The sequence below is a fragment of the Colossoma macropomum genome, unplaced genomic scaffold, assembly GCF_904425465.1.
Source record: "Colossoma macropomum unplaced genomic scaffold, Colossoma_macropomum, whole genome shotgun sequence".
NCBI lineage: Eukaryota > Metazoa > Chordata > Actinopteri > Characiformes > Serrasalmidae > Colossoma > Colossoma macropomum.
Window position 1 is genome coordinate 12,081,195 of NW_023494802.1, and position 12,318 is coordinate 12,093,512.

At 38.4% G+C, this 12,318-nt stretch overlaps 1 protein-coding gene across 2 annotated transcripts in view; it reads right to left on the reverse strand.

Annotated features, from left to right (window-relative positions):
- Window positions 1–5,382: 5,382 nt before the first annotated feature.
- The window catches only part of slc2a1a (solute carrier family 2 member 1a), a 28,009-nt gene continuing 21,073 nt past the window's right edge, over window positions 5,383–12,318 (reverse strand). Inside the window, exons 3-10 of one of the 2 annotated variants that reach the window (XM_036591813.1) lie at window positions 10,106–10,266; window positions 9,774–10,014; window positions 9,268–9,430; window positions 8,945–9,132; window positions 8,273–8,377; window positions 7,882–7,983; window positions 7,469–7,672; window positions 5,383–7,367 (exon numbers count right to left, since the gene is read on the reverse strand). In XM_036591813.1, coding sequence (XP_036447706.1) covers window positions 7,167–7,367; window positions 7,469–7,672; window positions 7,882–7,983; window positions 8,273–8,377; window positions 8,945–9,132; window positions 9,268–9,430; window positions 9,774–10,014; window positions 10,106–10,266 — 1,365 coding nt within the window. In that variant the 3' untranslated portion in view covers window positions 5,383–7,166. The remainder of the gene's footprint in view (window positions 7,368–7,468; window positions 7,673–7,881; window positions 7,984–8,272; window positions 8,378–8,944; window positions 9,133–9,267; window positions 9,431–9,773; window positions 10,015–10,105; window positions 10,267–12,318) is intronic. The other variant, XM_036591814.1, reaches the window with a different exon arrangement.

A 12,318-nucleotide genomic window follows, 5' to 3' on the forward strand; every position in this document is an offset into this window, starting at 1 on the left:
GAAAGCAATTTTCTGCAATATTTCTGAGTCGCTGGTCTTATCATTTCACAGCTATTATAAGAGTCATCAAAAGAATCTGACTCCTTCTCTTCCTCCAGATGCAGACATAATGGCTGCTTTTGTAAGATGATGAAAGCCATTGATCCTTCCATGCCTTTAACCCAATGTTAATCCCTCCACAGCAGTCCAGACTGACACAGAGTCCGGAATACACATCAAAGGCTGGCCCCCCAGGATTGGTTCTCACCAGCAAGCATCCCACTGCACACACACATGCACCCCTCATTTATTTCAATTCAATCCCCCAGCTCTGCTCTCACAGAGGAGAGTGAATCATACCTCTCAGGCCTTTGTGGTGCTCTCGGGTGCATATATTATCTCTGGCTCTACACAGTTCCTTTATGGGTCTCCTTTTTTTTCTTCCGAAGGGCTGCAGAGCACAAGGAAGTAGTTGGTAATAAACACAAGGCAATTTGTCTAAGGAAGTGGCACAGACAGGAGGGGCAGATATAGATTGTTCTTATAATTGTTGCCATCTAGCGAGCAGAAAGTCACCTTGTTTTGTCAGGCCATCCTGTTATTATCAGCGAATAATAACAGGGACAGGCAAGTAGTGGCAGGCCGGCTGCCACGGAGCCCTCTCCCAGTATGCTAACAGTGTACCAGGCGCAGCAGATTGTACAGGGACCCTAGAGCATGAATAGGGAAACTAAAGACAGTATGAGTCTCCCTCCTCCTTCTTTCATGTCTTTGAGTCAGATCCTCTTATGCCCCATGACTTCAAACCACATTCATCTCCGAGTGGGAGCCACTGAAGATGAAGCAATCCAAGAGAGGCCAGCCCGTTTCAATGTATATTTTATGAAAACAGCATTTGCACCATGAATTGTTGATGGAGGAAAACAGGGGCGGAAGTTTTCATTTTTGCAATAGCCATATTCGCTTGTTGGTGCTCCTATAAAACCATGAGCATTATTGTGCTTTTTTTAAAATGCAGTATCAGTCTTGAAATCATTTTATATATGTGTGGTTAATAGAAGATTTCAAAGTCTAAGCTAAGTTCAGGTTATTATAAAGGCCACATGCAGTTCTTCTGTAGTCTTCTGCATTGGCATTGCTCAACATATCAATTATGACTTTTTTATGCTGATATTTAAAGTGCATACATTTATATGTTAAGAACATTTTGCCAGGCTGAATTTACTACACTATTACACTGGGATGTTGCCTGGGTTATTACAGGGCTACCTCAAGAACAATAACTCACTCCTCAAGTGATTCAATTAGTCAGGGAAGTCATCATCAATTCATGCACTCAATGACGTGAACATCTGTGCAAGACATGATTGTTCAAACAAAGCCGTGTGAATTACCATGAATTTCTTCTGCTGGAATTCAGAGCAGGGAGGACAGTCTGTTCCTTCTCTGTGCCATGAATATTAAAACAGCATAAAATATTTAAACACACATGCGCACGCATGCACACACACACACACACACACACACACACAAACACACTGACACACAAGTATGTCTCAGTAGATTCTGAATTGAGTTTCCGAATATAGAAGAGACCCATCAAAAGCAAATCAGCACCCAAATAAGCTAGTAGCTCCATATTTGAATCATTCGTTTACAAAGGTGACCAACCACTTTTTTCATAAACAAAGCAGGAAGGTCCCTGGTCACTGTCTTGCATGCTGAATGTGCATAAGAATTGACCCTGACCCGGCCACTCTAATACAGCGCTCAGAAAAACGACTGAGAAAACTCACCACAGCACTTTAGTACTGTTTAACGCAATAATAATATTTTAACCACAAATATTCTTAACTCACTTAAAATGTTTCACAATTAACTATATAATCTAGACTATTTAAACCCAGCAATGAATATGTCAGTGTCACCAAAGTGAAATCACCCTTTATAATTGCTCAAACCAAGACTGTCAAAATGCTAATGAATAGTGTCAGTGTGACACTAAAAGTGTTTTATTACCTCATTTCTCATTGAAAAAATTCACTACTTATGAAAAGGTTGATTTTTTTCTGTAGCTAACAGACATATTGTCAAATCTAATGCCACACAAACGCCACTTTATTTTATTAATTACCTTGTCCTTGCTGTATCCCTTTTACAGGAGTGTAAAACAAAAATGAAGGTGATAAAATGATATAGTGTTGTGTTAATTAGGAGCTAATATGGAAAAAGAACATTAATACACATTGTTTTTGAGTGACACTGAACAGATATAACTGCTTGATTCTTACACTGAGTTGCCAGTTTATTAGGTATATATATACAGTGCCTTGTACCTGTGCAGTACTGTGCAGTAATTTCCAAAGTGACCGCTAAGTACAAATTAATCATATATCAGGAGATATTTCTGAGGATATTATATATAAAATAATCAACTTGTATAAGGAAAGGGAAAGTCAGATAAACAGTACTAAAAGCTTTCATCTTCAAGAGATAGGAGAAAGGCATGCCACAGGATTTTCTGTCTATCCTTCCACGGTGAGAAGATTATTCAGTGCTATGGGTCTGAAAGGATGTGTTGCTGTCAAAAAAAACAGTGCGGGAAATAGATAAAATGGAGAAAATGTGGAAATCAAAGAGGCTGCTGATGTTTTCCACCCCAGAGCCCAGGCCTCAACTTTACTGAATATGTTTGTGATTTGTGATTGGATTGTGAGGAGCAGTGTGTAATTTTGTGTATTTTTTTTTTTTTAAACCTGATGCTGTGTTCTGTCTTTTGCACAGGAAAATGCATGGAAAAAGATGTACACCTATAAAGTGTACCAACAAAGTGATGTTTCCAATAAAGTGGTCGTTAAGTGTTAAATGACTTTATGATGCTTTGTACATCATCTTTCCAGAATGTTTAATGCTCTAAGTCCCATCTTCTTCTGTCTATCTTCCAACAGTCTTTAATTACAGAGATATAATGCTGATGAAGCCCTCTTCAAGAGCGATGATCTCTCTGGAGTTCACGCCTCAGGGAAAGTGCTGGATGGAGTGGTGAAGGGCAGTCCAGTGGATGGGGAGAGCCATCTCTCAGTGATCTAGGTCAAGTTGTCTCCAGATGAACCACTCTCAGTACAAGTGAGTAAAGAGGGAGCAAATTTAATTAGAGGCCTGGGAAGATAAGCCTCACCACACCTCTCTGCTTGGCTCATTATACACACAACACCACTCATTTCATGGCCAGCTCTGGCCCAGGGCACATACATAATGAGAGGCTTTTTTTATTTGCCAATATTTTGCTTAAAAGAATTAGGAAAATATATACATTTTATGCAATGCAACTATTATGCTGATGAAGCAAATGAAGTATTGGGAGTCTCAACTGTCAAGTATGAAAGCATGTGCGATTAAAAGAAAGATGGTGTATGAATGCAAGAGAAAGCAATTAATAATCTTTTTTGGGAGGGATCTCTGCATGATCGCTCATGTAAACTAATGGGTTTGAGCTTTTTTCTTTTCAGCTTAGCTTATACATGCTATGCAAATACCCCAGATTCAGCAGTTGCTGTTTGCATGCTGAGCACAGCATCTACCGAAATTACTTTTTGATACAATCAGGAAAATATCACTGAATATCAATGAAAACTACCATATGGTCCGCTCATGCATTCATTGCCCCATCTCCTAGGGAATTAAAAAGAAAAACAAACAATATTCCATGCATTCATTCAGATTCTGGTTATGTGCAATGTGAATAAATGTGCAGACAGCTGAAGTGAAAACCCGTCAGCCCTCTCTAATCACTTGCAATTTGTCACTCTCTGTCAAAAGCGCAAGACACCAGATGACATTCTGATAATGATAGTCATTACACAGCTGGCTCTGACTGTCATGTTGGGACGATGGCAGTAGCAACCAACTGGCCCTCAGAAGTGGCGCTGGACAGAACTCTCTTTCTGCACTTCCACATTAGGCAGGCAACTGAGTAAAGAATGTTCTGGAAAAAAGGACAAGCTTCTAAATGTATTCCTTCCTTGTATTTAGTCACATGAAAAAGGAAAGGACAAAAGGGGCATGGACAGTGACATTGCGTTCTTCTTCTTTTTAGTCTGTCCACTTCAAATCCGGCTTTGATCTTTCAAGGCCTAGCAGGGATCAAGAGCACCGGGGCTTTTCATCTGGATGAACTCCTGCTACAGAGGGATCAGTCCTCCAGAAAGTAATTTACCGTCAGCTGGTGTGATTCAGACTGGTGCTCCTTTATAATAGACATGAAGTTCACAGACGTCTAGTAAAGCATACAAGCACTAGTTAGGGGTATATCATTACTCTCACTCTGGGCCCTTTGTCCTGTCAGTGATGTTTGATGGGGCTAAACTGAGGGGCAGAGAAGAGAAAAAATGAAAGAGATTTCTGGAATTTTTCTGTTTTAATTTACTGTTAGCATTTTATTATGACTACTGTTTCTCTGTTGATTGCAGCTCAGAGGAGATAGGTAGATAGCTAGACAGATGGGTTAGAAAGAAAGACAGAGATAGACAGACAGACAGACAGATAGATAGATAGATAGATAGATAGATAGATAGATAGATAGATAGATAGATAGATAGATAGATAGATAGATGGATAGGATAGAAAGACAGATAGATAGATAGATAGATAGATAGATAGATAGATAGATAGATAGATAGATAGATAGATAGATAGAAACTTTGTTGTCCTCAGTAAGAATGTTCTTTCCATAGATGGGTACATTTCAAACAAAAACATGTAACAACATACGGTCTTGCAACATATTACAGCATGTTACAACAGCATATATAAGTCTGCACTCACTGCCTTCTGCCAGGCATGTCTACCCTGGGGAACAAGAGTCCCCACAAGAGCTGGAGAAAGTCAGAGATGAACTACGTGATATTGTATTTAACAGCGTGTAACAGCATCCCATTGTGATGATTAGGTTCTTAATTCTTGTCATCCGCAGTTGTTGTAGGCCTGTTGTGTATGGCAGTTTTGTTTTACTATCATTTATTATTTTTAGTATTTTTATTTGTATGTTTTTCTTAATATCATCTTTTTGGCCATTTTTGTTCATTTAGTCAGTTAGCAGACACTCCTATCCAGAGTGACTTACAAAACAATCCAGGGTAACTTACAAAAAATCACTTTCTGTGAATGTAGGGAGGCTGTACACTGTGTTGATGTAAATATGCTGTGATTAGACACAGGTATAGATGAGAGCAATGCTGCCTCCTTTTGGTGAGAGATATGGCTGTTGTGTTTGTTTCTTTTTTAAATTAAAATGACTGCAAATACTGTTCCTCTTGGCTTATAACAGCATAAAGCCTAAAGCTTGATTTTATGTGCAGTACCTAAAGGATCATAACCAAAGCAAAACAACACAACTCAGTTGTCCCCTGTTTGTACATTGTGTTTTATTAACTTTGCTTTCGATTACCAAAGGATCAGTTACAAAAATAACGAGCTGTCAGGAGAAGGGTGTATCTTGGCACATTGCTTAACCTTTAATACCTCTGCTGCTGTTCCTTTAAAATAATGTACAGATAGTAATAGCCTTTTTTGGATGGAACCACTTGATAATAATAACACAGTAATAACAACATTATCTCTAAGCATTGTGTTCTATCGGTACTAGATGTTTGATGTTTTGTACATTTTAACACTCTGACCACATGGCTGGGCAGTTTCTTCAACATTCACTATGTTAAAGCAGTCGTTACATAAATGTCTCTGAGATAAATTGTGCTACAAATGTGAAAACAAGGGTGTCAAATGTACATACATGCATACACATTGACTCTCACACACACTCACACCCAGCATATGCACATTCACACCAAACATATCAAACACATGGTTGAGCTCAACATGTATGGAAACATATTGCGCACACTGGTAATGCCTATTGATGTGCAATAAATTAACAAGATTGTCACTGCAACTTTGAAAGAAACTATTGATATGAAAAATGACATAAATTAGGTGGGTTCATGGTTCTGAATACACAAATCTGGAATACAACAAACAATGATTGAGACCACAGTGAAATCATATAAAGGGGGCAAAATAAGCTTGGTCCAGTTAAGGAAAACAGGAAACAGCTTCCTCAGTCTCTGACTCTTCCTAATCATGAGTCAAAATAAGCGTTTGTTTGCATTTATTATGCCAGTGGTCTTGCAGCAAATATGGACGGCTTTAAAAAGCCTTTGTAGACTAGTAGCTTTTATAACCTGTCATTTAACCTTGTCATAAGCTTTGTTTTTTCAAGCATCAGTGTAAAACCCTGTTTAGAAAATAAATCCAATACACCTCCAATGAGCTATGCATAAGCTAAAATCAATAAACATAATGGGATTCATAATAACCTGAAGATTGGGTGCATGACAAATTCAAGCTCAGTGTTCTAGAGGTTGGAGCTGCACTTCAGAGAAATAAATAAGTGTGCCAGTTCTGTTGGTTGAATAGAAAGATTTATATTATCCACAGCGCTATTTATATACAGTAGTACTATTATTTATAAAAGTATAAATAAAACTGAGACTTTCAGACCTTATTTCAGTGGAAAGATAAATAAAGGAGAGTGTGATCTAGCAGTGTGACTACAGCCTACATGATATGCTTATTTTCAACAGGGAAGTGCTAATTAAAGTTGTAAAACCAAGATCATAAGAAGAGTAGGGGTGCACTTTACAGTCAATTCAGACTTCTGAACAGTCAAATATTTTGGCTACTTTTTATTAGCAAATGTTCTTTAAAACACTAAAAAGCAAGAGGCAACAAAGACAGTAACATTGTTTTTTGCACTTTACCCAAAGCTCCGATTCTGCAGGGTAAATGAAAGCACAGATATGACGCACATAGGCTGGTGGGTATCCCCAGCACATCAATGCAGCCCAACCGATTGTGCACCCCTACACAAGAGGCCAGTAGAGGAGCTAAAATACCTCTCTAAAAAGATAAACAATTAAAAGAATACTTCACAAATAAGTATGTAGGTATAAAAACTTGAATTTGAAGTCAGTCACAGGCTTCCTATCTTGCCGACTCAGCTGATGGACTCTCCCTGCTGGAGAGAAATGCATCTATCGTTGCCCTAAATTCTACAGTATCTTCTCTGAGACTTTATGGACACCCACTGGGTCAGTCTATACAAGCAGAGTGAGAGTAACGTGCTGGACTCAGAGCTGAGAATCTGCACCCAGTGCATTGAGCTCATCTGGGGCGTATTTCTCCGCTCCAGAGCTCGGGTTCTGCCGGAAGCCTGCTGAGATCTCATCAAATGTCCGGCCCTTGGTCTCGGGCACTTTGAAGTAGGTGAAGATGAAGAAAATGAGCAGCAACACAGTGAAGATGATGAAGACGTATGGGCCTGTCAGTTGCTGAGAGGAAGAAACACAAGAGAAAAAACAGGATTGTAACGTTGAAAACAACTGATGTAAAACTGTGAAATAAAAAGCACACAGTGCCTTGGTCTCCATACCTCTACATACTGGAAGCACATTCCTACTATGAAGTTAGCAGTCCAGTTGGAGAAACCGGCCACAGCGAAAGCAGAGGGTCGTGGACCTTGACTGAAGAGCTCAGCCACGATGAACCACGGGATGGGACCTGGCCCAATCTCAAAGAACGCCACAAAGACGAAGATGGCCACAATACTGACATATGAAAGGTCTGGGTATTTGTCCTAGAAAGGATTGCATGAACATGGAGTAGAGGTAAAACATTTAAACAATGCAAGTCATTATGCAAAAAAATCACAACAATACGCATTTTAATATATTTCATGTACATTTTGATTGTTTACTTGGATTTTCCTCTCTATTATACACTTTAAAGATTTATTTTAAAATCAGAATAACAAGCAATGATGGAAAAAATTCTGTATGCACTCACAGTCAGTGCCATGGCAATGGTCATGACCACAGCAGACACAGCCATTCCCATCAGCCCAGTAAGGTGCAGAGATCTTCGTCCTGCTCGTTCAACCACAAAGAGCTGCAGAAGAGTGAGATATTGCATGAGCTAAGCCAGAGAGGGGTAAAGTTGTTGCACATTACACGAAAGGAAAAAATTTCATAGCCAAATGCTCTTAAAAAACCTACTTAGAAAAACTACATAAAATATGTCATGTTGTGATCAGTGATGCCCACTAAACATCTGCAATCACTTTAGGAAAAGTTCTTAGCAAAAGTTCTTAGCAACATATGGACTTTCTATGCAAATGTCCGAACTGGAAGTTATCAGCTGCTGTTAACATCAGCAAAAATAAAGTAATGTAGCTTACCGATACTATAGTAAACACTGTGTTCACAACCCCAGCACCAATGGTAGCATACACAGGATATGCCACCCCTGCTTTTGTGAATATACTTGTAGAATAGTAGAAAACCTGCAACACAGTAAAAAGAGGATTAAAGGAGCTCCTGAACACTACAAAGGTCATGCAAGTTATGCTGCAAAATATCTTGGCAAGAGAAAGCATCTTGGATTTATTCAATATACCTAATATTTCTCATTATAAGATCGGTCTAAGAATATATTAAGATTATTCAACTTATTTCTAGATTTCTTTTATTTGCTTTAAGTCATTTTGTCTCGAGGGACTGTCTAATTGTATTGGCAGATAATTTCAGTACACAATGCAGGTAATTTTGCTGGTGTCAAGAAATAATGCTTGAAACAAGTATAAATATCTGCCAACAGAATAAGACAGAGGATTTGAAACAGGTAAAAATGTCTAGATATAAGTTAAGTAATCTTATAAAGCTCTTACAACATCTCAAAATGAGAAATATTAGATACTGTAGATTGACTAGATTTAATATGATTTCACTTATCAAGACATTATTTTTTACAGTGTATATGAATTTTGGACGATCTTTATTATTCCATAAGAGTCATCTCCTTTCTAAGGCCACCCACAAAACCAAACTTACAGACAGACATGCAAACTCACAGCATTGATGCCGGAGAACTGCTGGGACAGCTGCAGCATGATGGCGATGATGAGGGGCTGACGGTAGATTGGAGAGCGGAAGAGCTCGCAGATGGTCACCTTCTTCTCTCTCATCATCTGCCGGCTTTCTTCCTTCATCTCCTGGATATCTGCTCCCACATCATCTGTGCCCCGCAGCTTCTTCAGAACTACAAGAACAATTCCACAGTTACACACAACATGCAGGTTCATGGGTAAAACCTCACAGAGCACATCTTTAAGAACAGAGTTGCTGATACTATGATGTTGGAATGTTTATGTGTAGCTACTTTAGGGCCTCTCACCACTCTTGGCTTTGTTCTCTTCATTCTGATTAATGAGCAGGAAACGTGGGCTCTCAGGACAGAAAGGCAGCATGGCACACTGAATCAAAGCTGGGATGAAGGTGAAGCCAAGCAGGAAAGGCCACATTGTAGCGTTGCCCATGATGGAGTCAATGCCAAAGATCTGCAAGACAAGGCAGATACAATAAACCAATATCATCGCTCTGATGTTAAAATCTTGTAACTCCAATTGTTTTTTGTTGTTGTTTTTGTTGTTTTTGTTTTGTATTTTTATATCATTTGAAAACACCAGCTGGCCTTTACATGTGACCAGTGGATCAATAGAAATGATCCAAAACTACTTCTAAAATCTTAATTTTATCTGTTTATTTATTCATTCATTATTTTATTTTTTTTTTTTGTGGCTTTTCCTTCAAAATTACTTATTTGGAGATACAATGTTTTGTTATGACCACAAATAATATTTCCTAACACTGAAGTGTTTCATGATAAGCCCTCCTCATTACCTGTGCCATCAGGATGCCTATGACAATGCCCAGTTGATGCAGAGTGCCCAGTGCCCCGCGCAGAGACGTTGGTGCAATTTCACCAACATACATAGGCACAAAGCCTGTGGACAGGCCTGAATAAACGCCCACAATCAGCCGACCAATGATCAACATCTCCCATGATGCGGCCAGCTTTGAGAAGCCCATTAAAGCAGCTGCTATGAAGGCAAGGACATTAGCAATAAGCATTGAGTTCCTCCTGCAGAGAGAAGAAAGTTGAACGTTGAGCATCAGAAAACCAGAATGTACATTGAATCCATTAGGCCTGTAGGAAGTCTCTGAAATATTACCTGCCCAGGCGATTGACAAAGAGCCCTACAGAGAAGGAGCTGAAAATGCCTCCAACAGAGAAGATGGAGACCGATATAGCCCAGAGTGTGGTGAGGGTGTTTTCATGTATTTTTTCATTATAACGTTCATACCATGTCTTATTGATGAACTCTTCAATGGTCTATAAGAAAAAAACATAAATTGTAAAACATTTAAAAGAGAAGACCAATCGTGTATCAGCTAATGATAATAATATATACAAGTATTATTAAAGTATAATACTTCTTAACTTGCTGGTTAGTTTTCACACAAAGGGACATTCTGGGTTAAAACTAGAGTTTAGTAAGTTATTTGCTGTGTTGTGTAAAAATCTGTAGCACAGCATTATTACCCTCAGCCTCATGGATTTGACAGGAGAGTTTCATCTTTCATGTTTTATCAACAGTTCTCAGCAGGCACTACGCAAACTTTAGTAATCCCTGTGGTGCCAACCAGTCCTGACTGCTAAGTAAGCCACCGATTCATAGGCTAATAAATACAACCAGACTAGATAGTGTAACTCTTACCTTAGTCGCCAACACAATCACAAAGGAAACATTGATTCTATCTTTATTCAGCAAAAAATGAAACCAAAGGAAAGAGAAGAGACACCAAAATGATGTAAGAAAACGTAATAGTCAGCTACCTTGCTAACTGTAGCATTTAGCTTATTGTCCCTGTCATCTGACTAATTATTTTTTTGTCATTTGACTAGTCCATTCTCTCCATTGTAATAATGATTTGAAGGCTTACTACTACAGTTACATGGTTACTATAAGATATTTGGCTTCCTGGCAGGAACATAAGTTATCTGCCTTCCTTCCTTGGCTTTTCAACAGGAAAATATAACTGAAGATATATAGCGATGGTAATTTTTTTCCTTTTGGATGGAGTGTGCCTTTAACGTGTTTAAATTCCACACATTTCCCCATATTTTAGTAAAGTCAGCACATGAGGAATACTATGGATGCTGTAAGTACCTCACAGTAAGAGAGGCATTTCACATTTTTCTAGCTGTTTTATAGCCAAGAAATTATATCTATATCTGTACTGGACCAGCAGTCCTGCAGAATGAAACATATTGTCATTCATATGCTTCTGAGGGCCTTGAGCAACTGGATCATTTGTGTTAGATTAGGACTAGAGCAAAATCTGCATGACAAAACTCCAGGTGCACAGCCTGATATCTCCTTCAATATCATCAAAACTTCAACCATGCGCTGAGATTACTGTGTTGAACCAGCAGAGGGAGCAAGACTTCACATTATAGGGAATGTATTATTGTAGTGTTGATAATATATATATATATATATATATATATATATATATATATATATATATATATATATACACATATATATATATATATATGTGTATATATATATATATATATATATATATATATGACATTAATATGTGTTTATCAGTGTCAGATTAGAAATTGACTACTTTCATTCAATTTTTTTCATTCAAAAAGGATAAGACAATAAAAGTGACATCAGACTACACAATGGTACCACTGCATAGAATCGAAACAGAGCTAATATGCTGCCACCATATGGCCTGAAGGTTGTAATTTCCTTAACAATCTACTCACTAAAGCTTTATCAACACAGTAAGATAATTTAGTATAGCTGTATCTTATAGCTTTCCTGACTGCGACCTTCAAAGATAGTTCACAGGTCACAAGAGGGCATTAGGGAGTTTGTCTAGAGTTGCAGTACTGATAATGTAGCATCAGAGGCCTTGAGCTACAGCACTCTTGCCAGCACCTATCCTAAACAAGCTGTTCCTGTACCAGGGAGTGCTTAGACACCCTAAAACAACCCTAATCTTAATCTGCACATGTTCACAACGTGGATCTGTGCACGTCTCTTCGGTAGCTCCTTGATTTACGCCATCACCTCAACTCTTTATCTCTTTGCACCTCTGAAGCCAAATCTCTGCTCCTTAAGAGCCTAATATACACACCTTTCAGATTCAGTGAAGTAATACAGGCTGTGGACTTTAAAGTGTCATTTGTGTGAAAATAAAATAATTAACTCTTTAAATTATAGAGGCCAGGTCATTGTTTAGTCTTGAATTAATTTATACTTTCAACAGTTATTCCCCACTGAAAAGTCACTTTAGTGTAGGATTAAAATGAATGTGAGCTGGCACAACCAACACGATTTGAATTGAATTATTTGGTGAC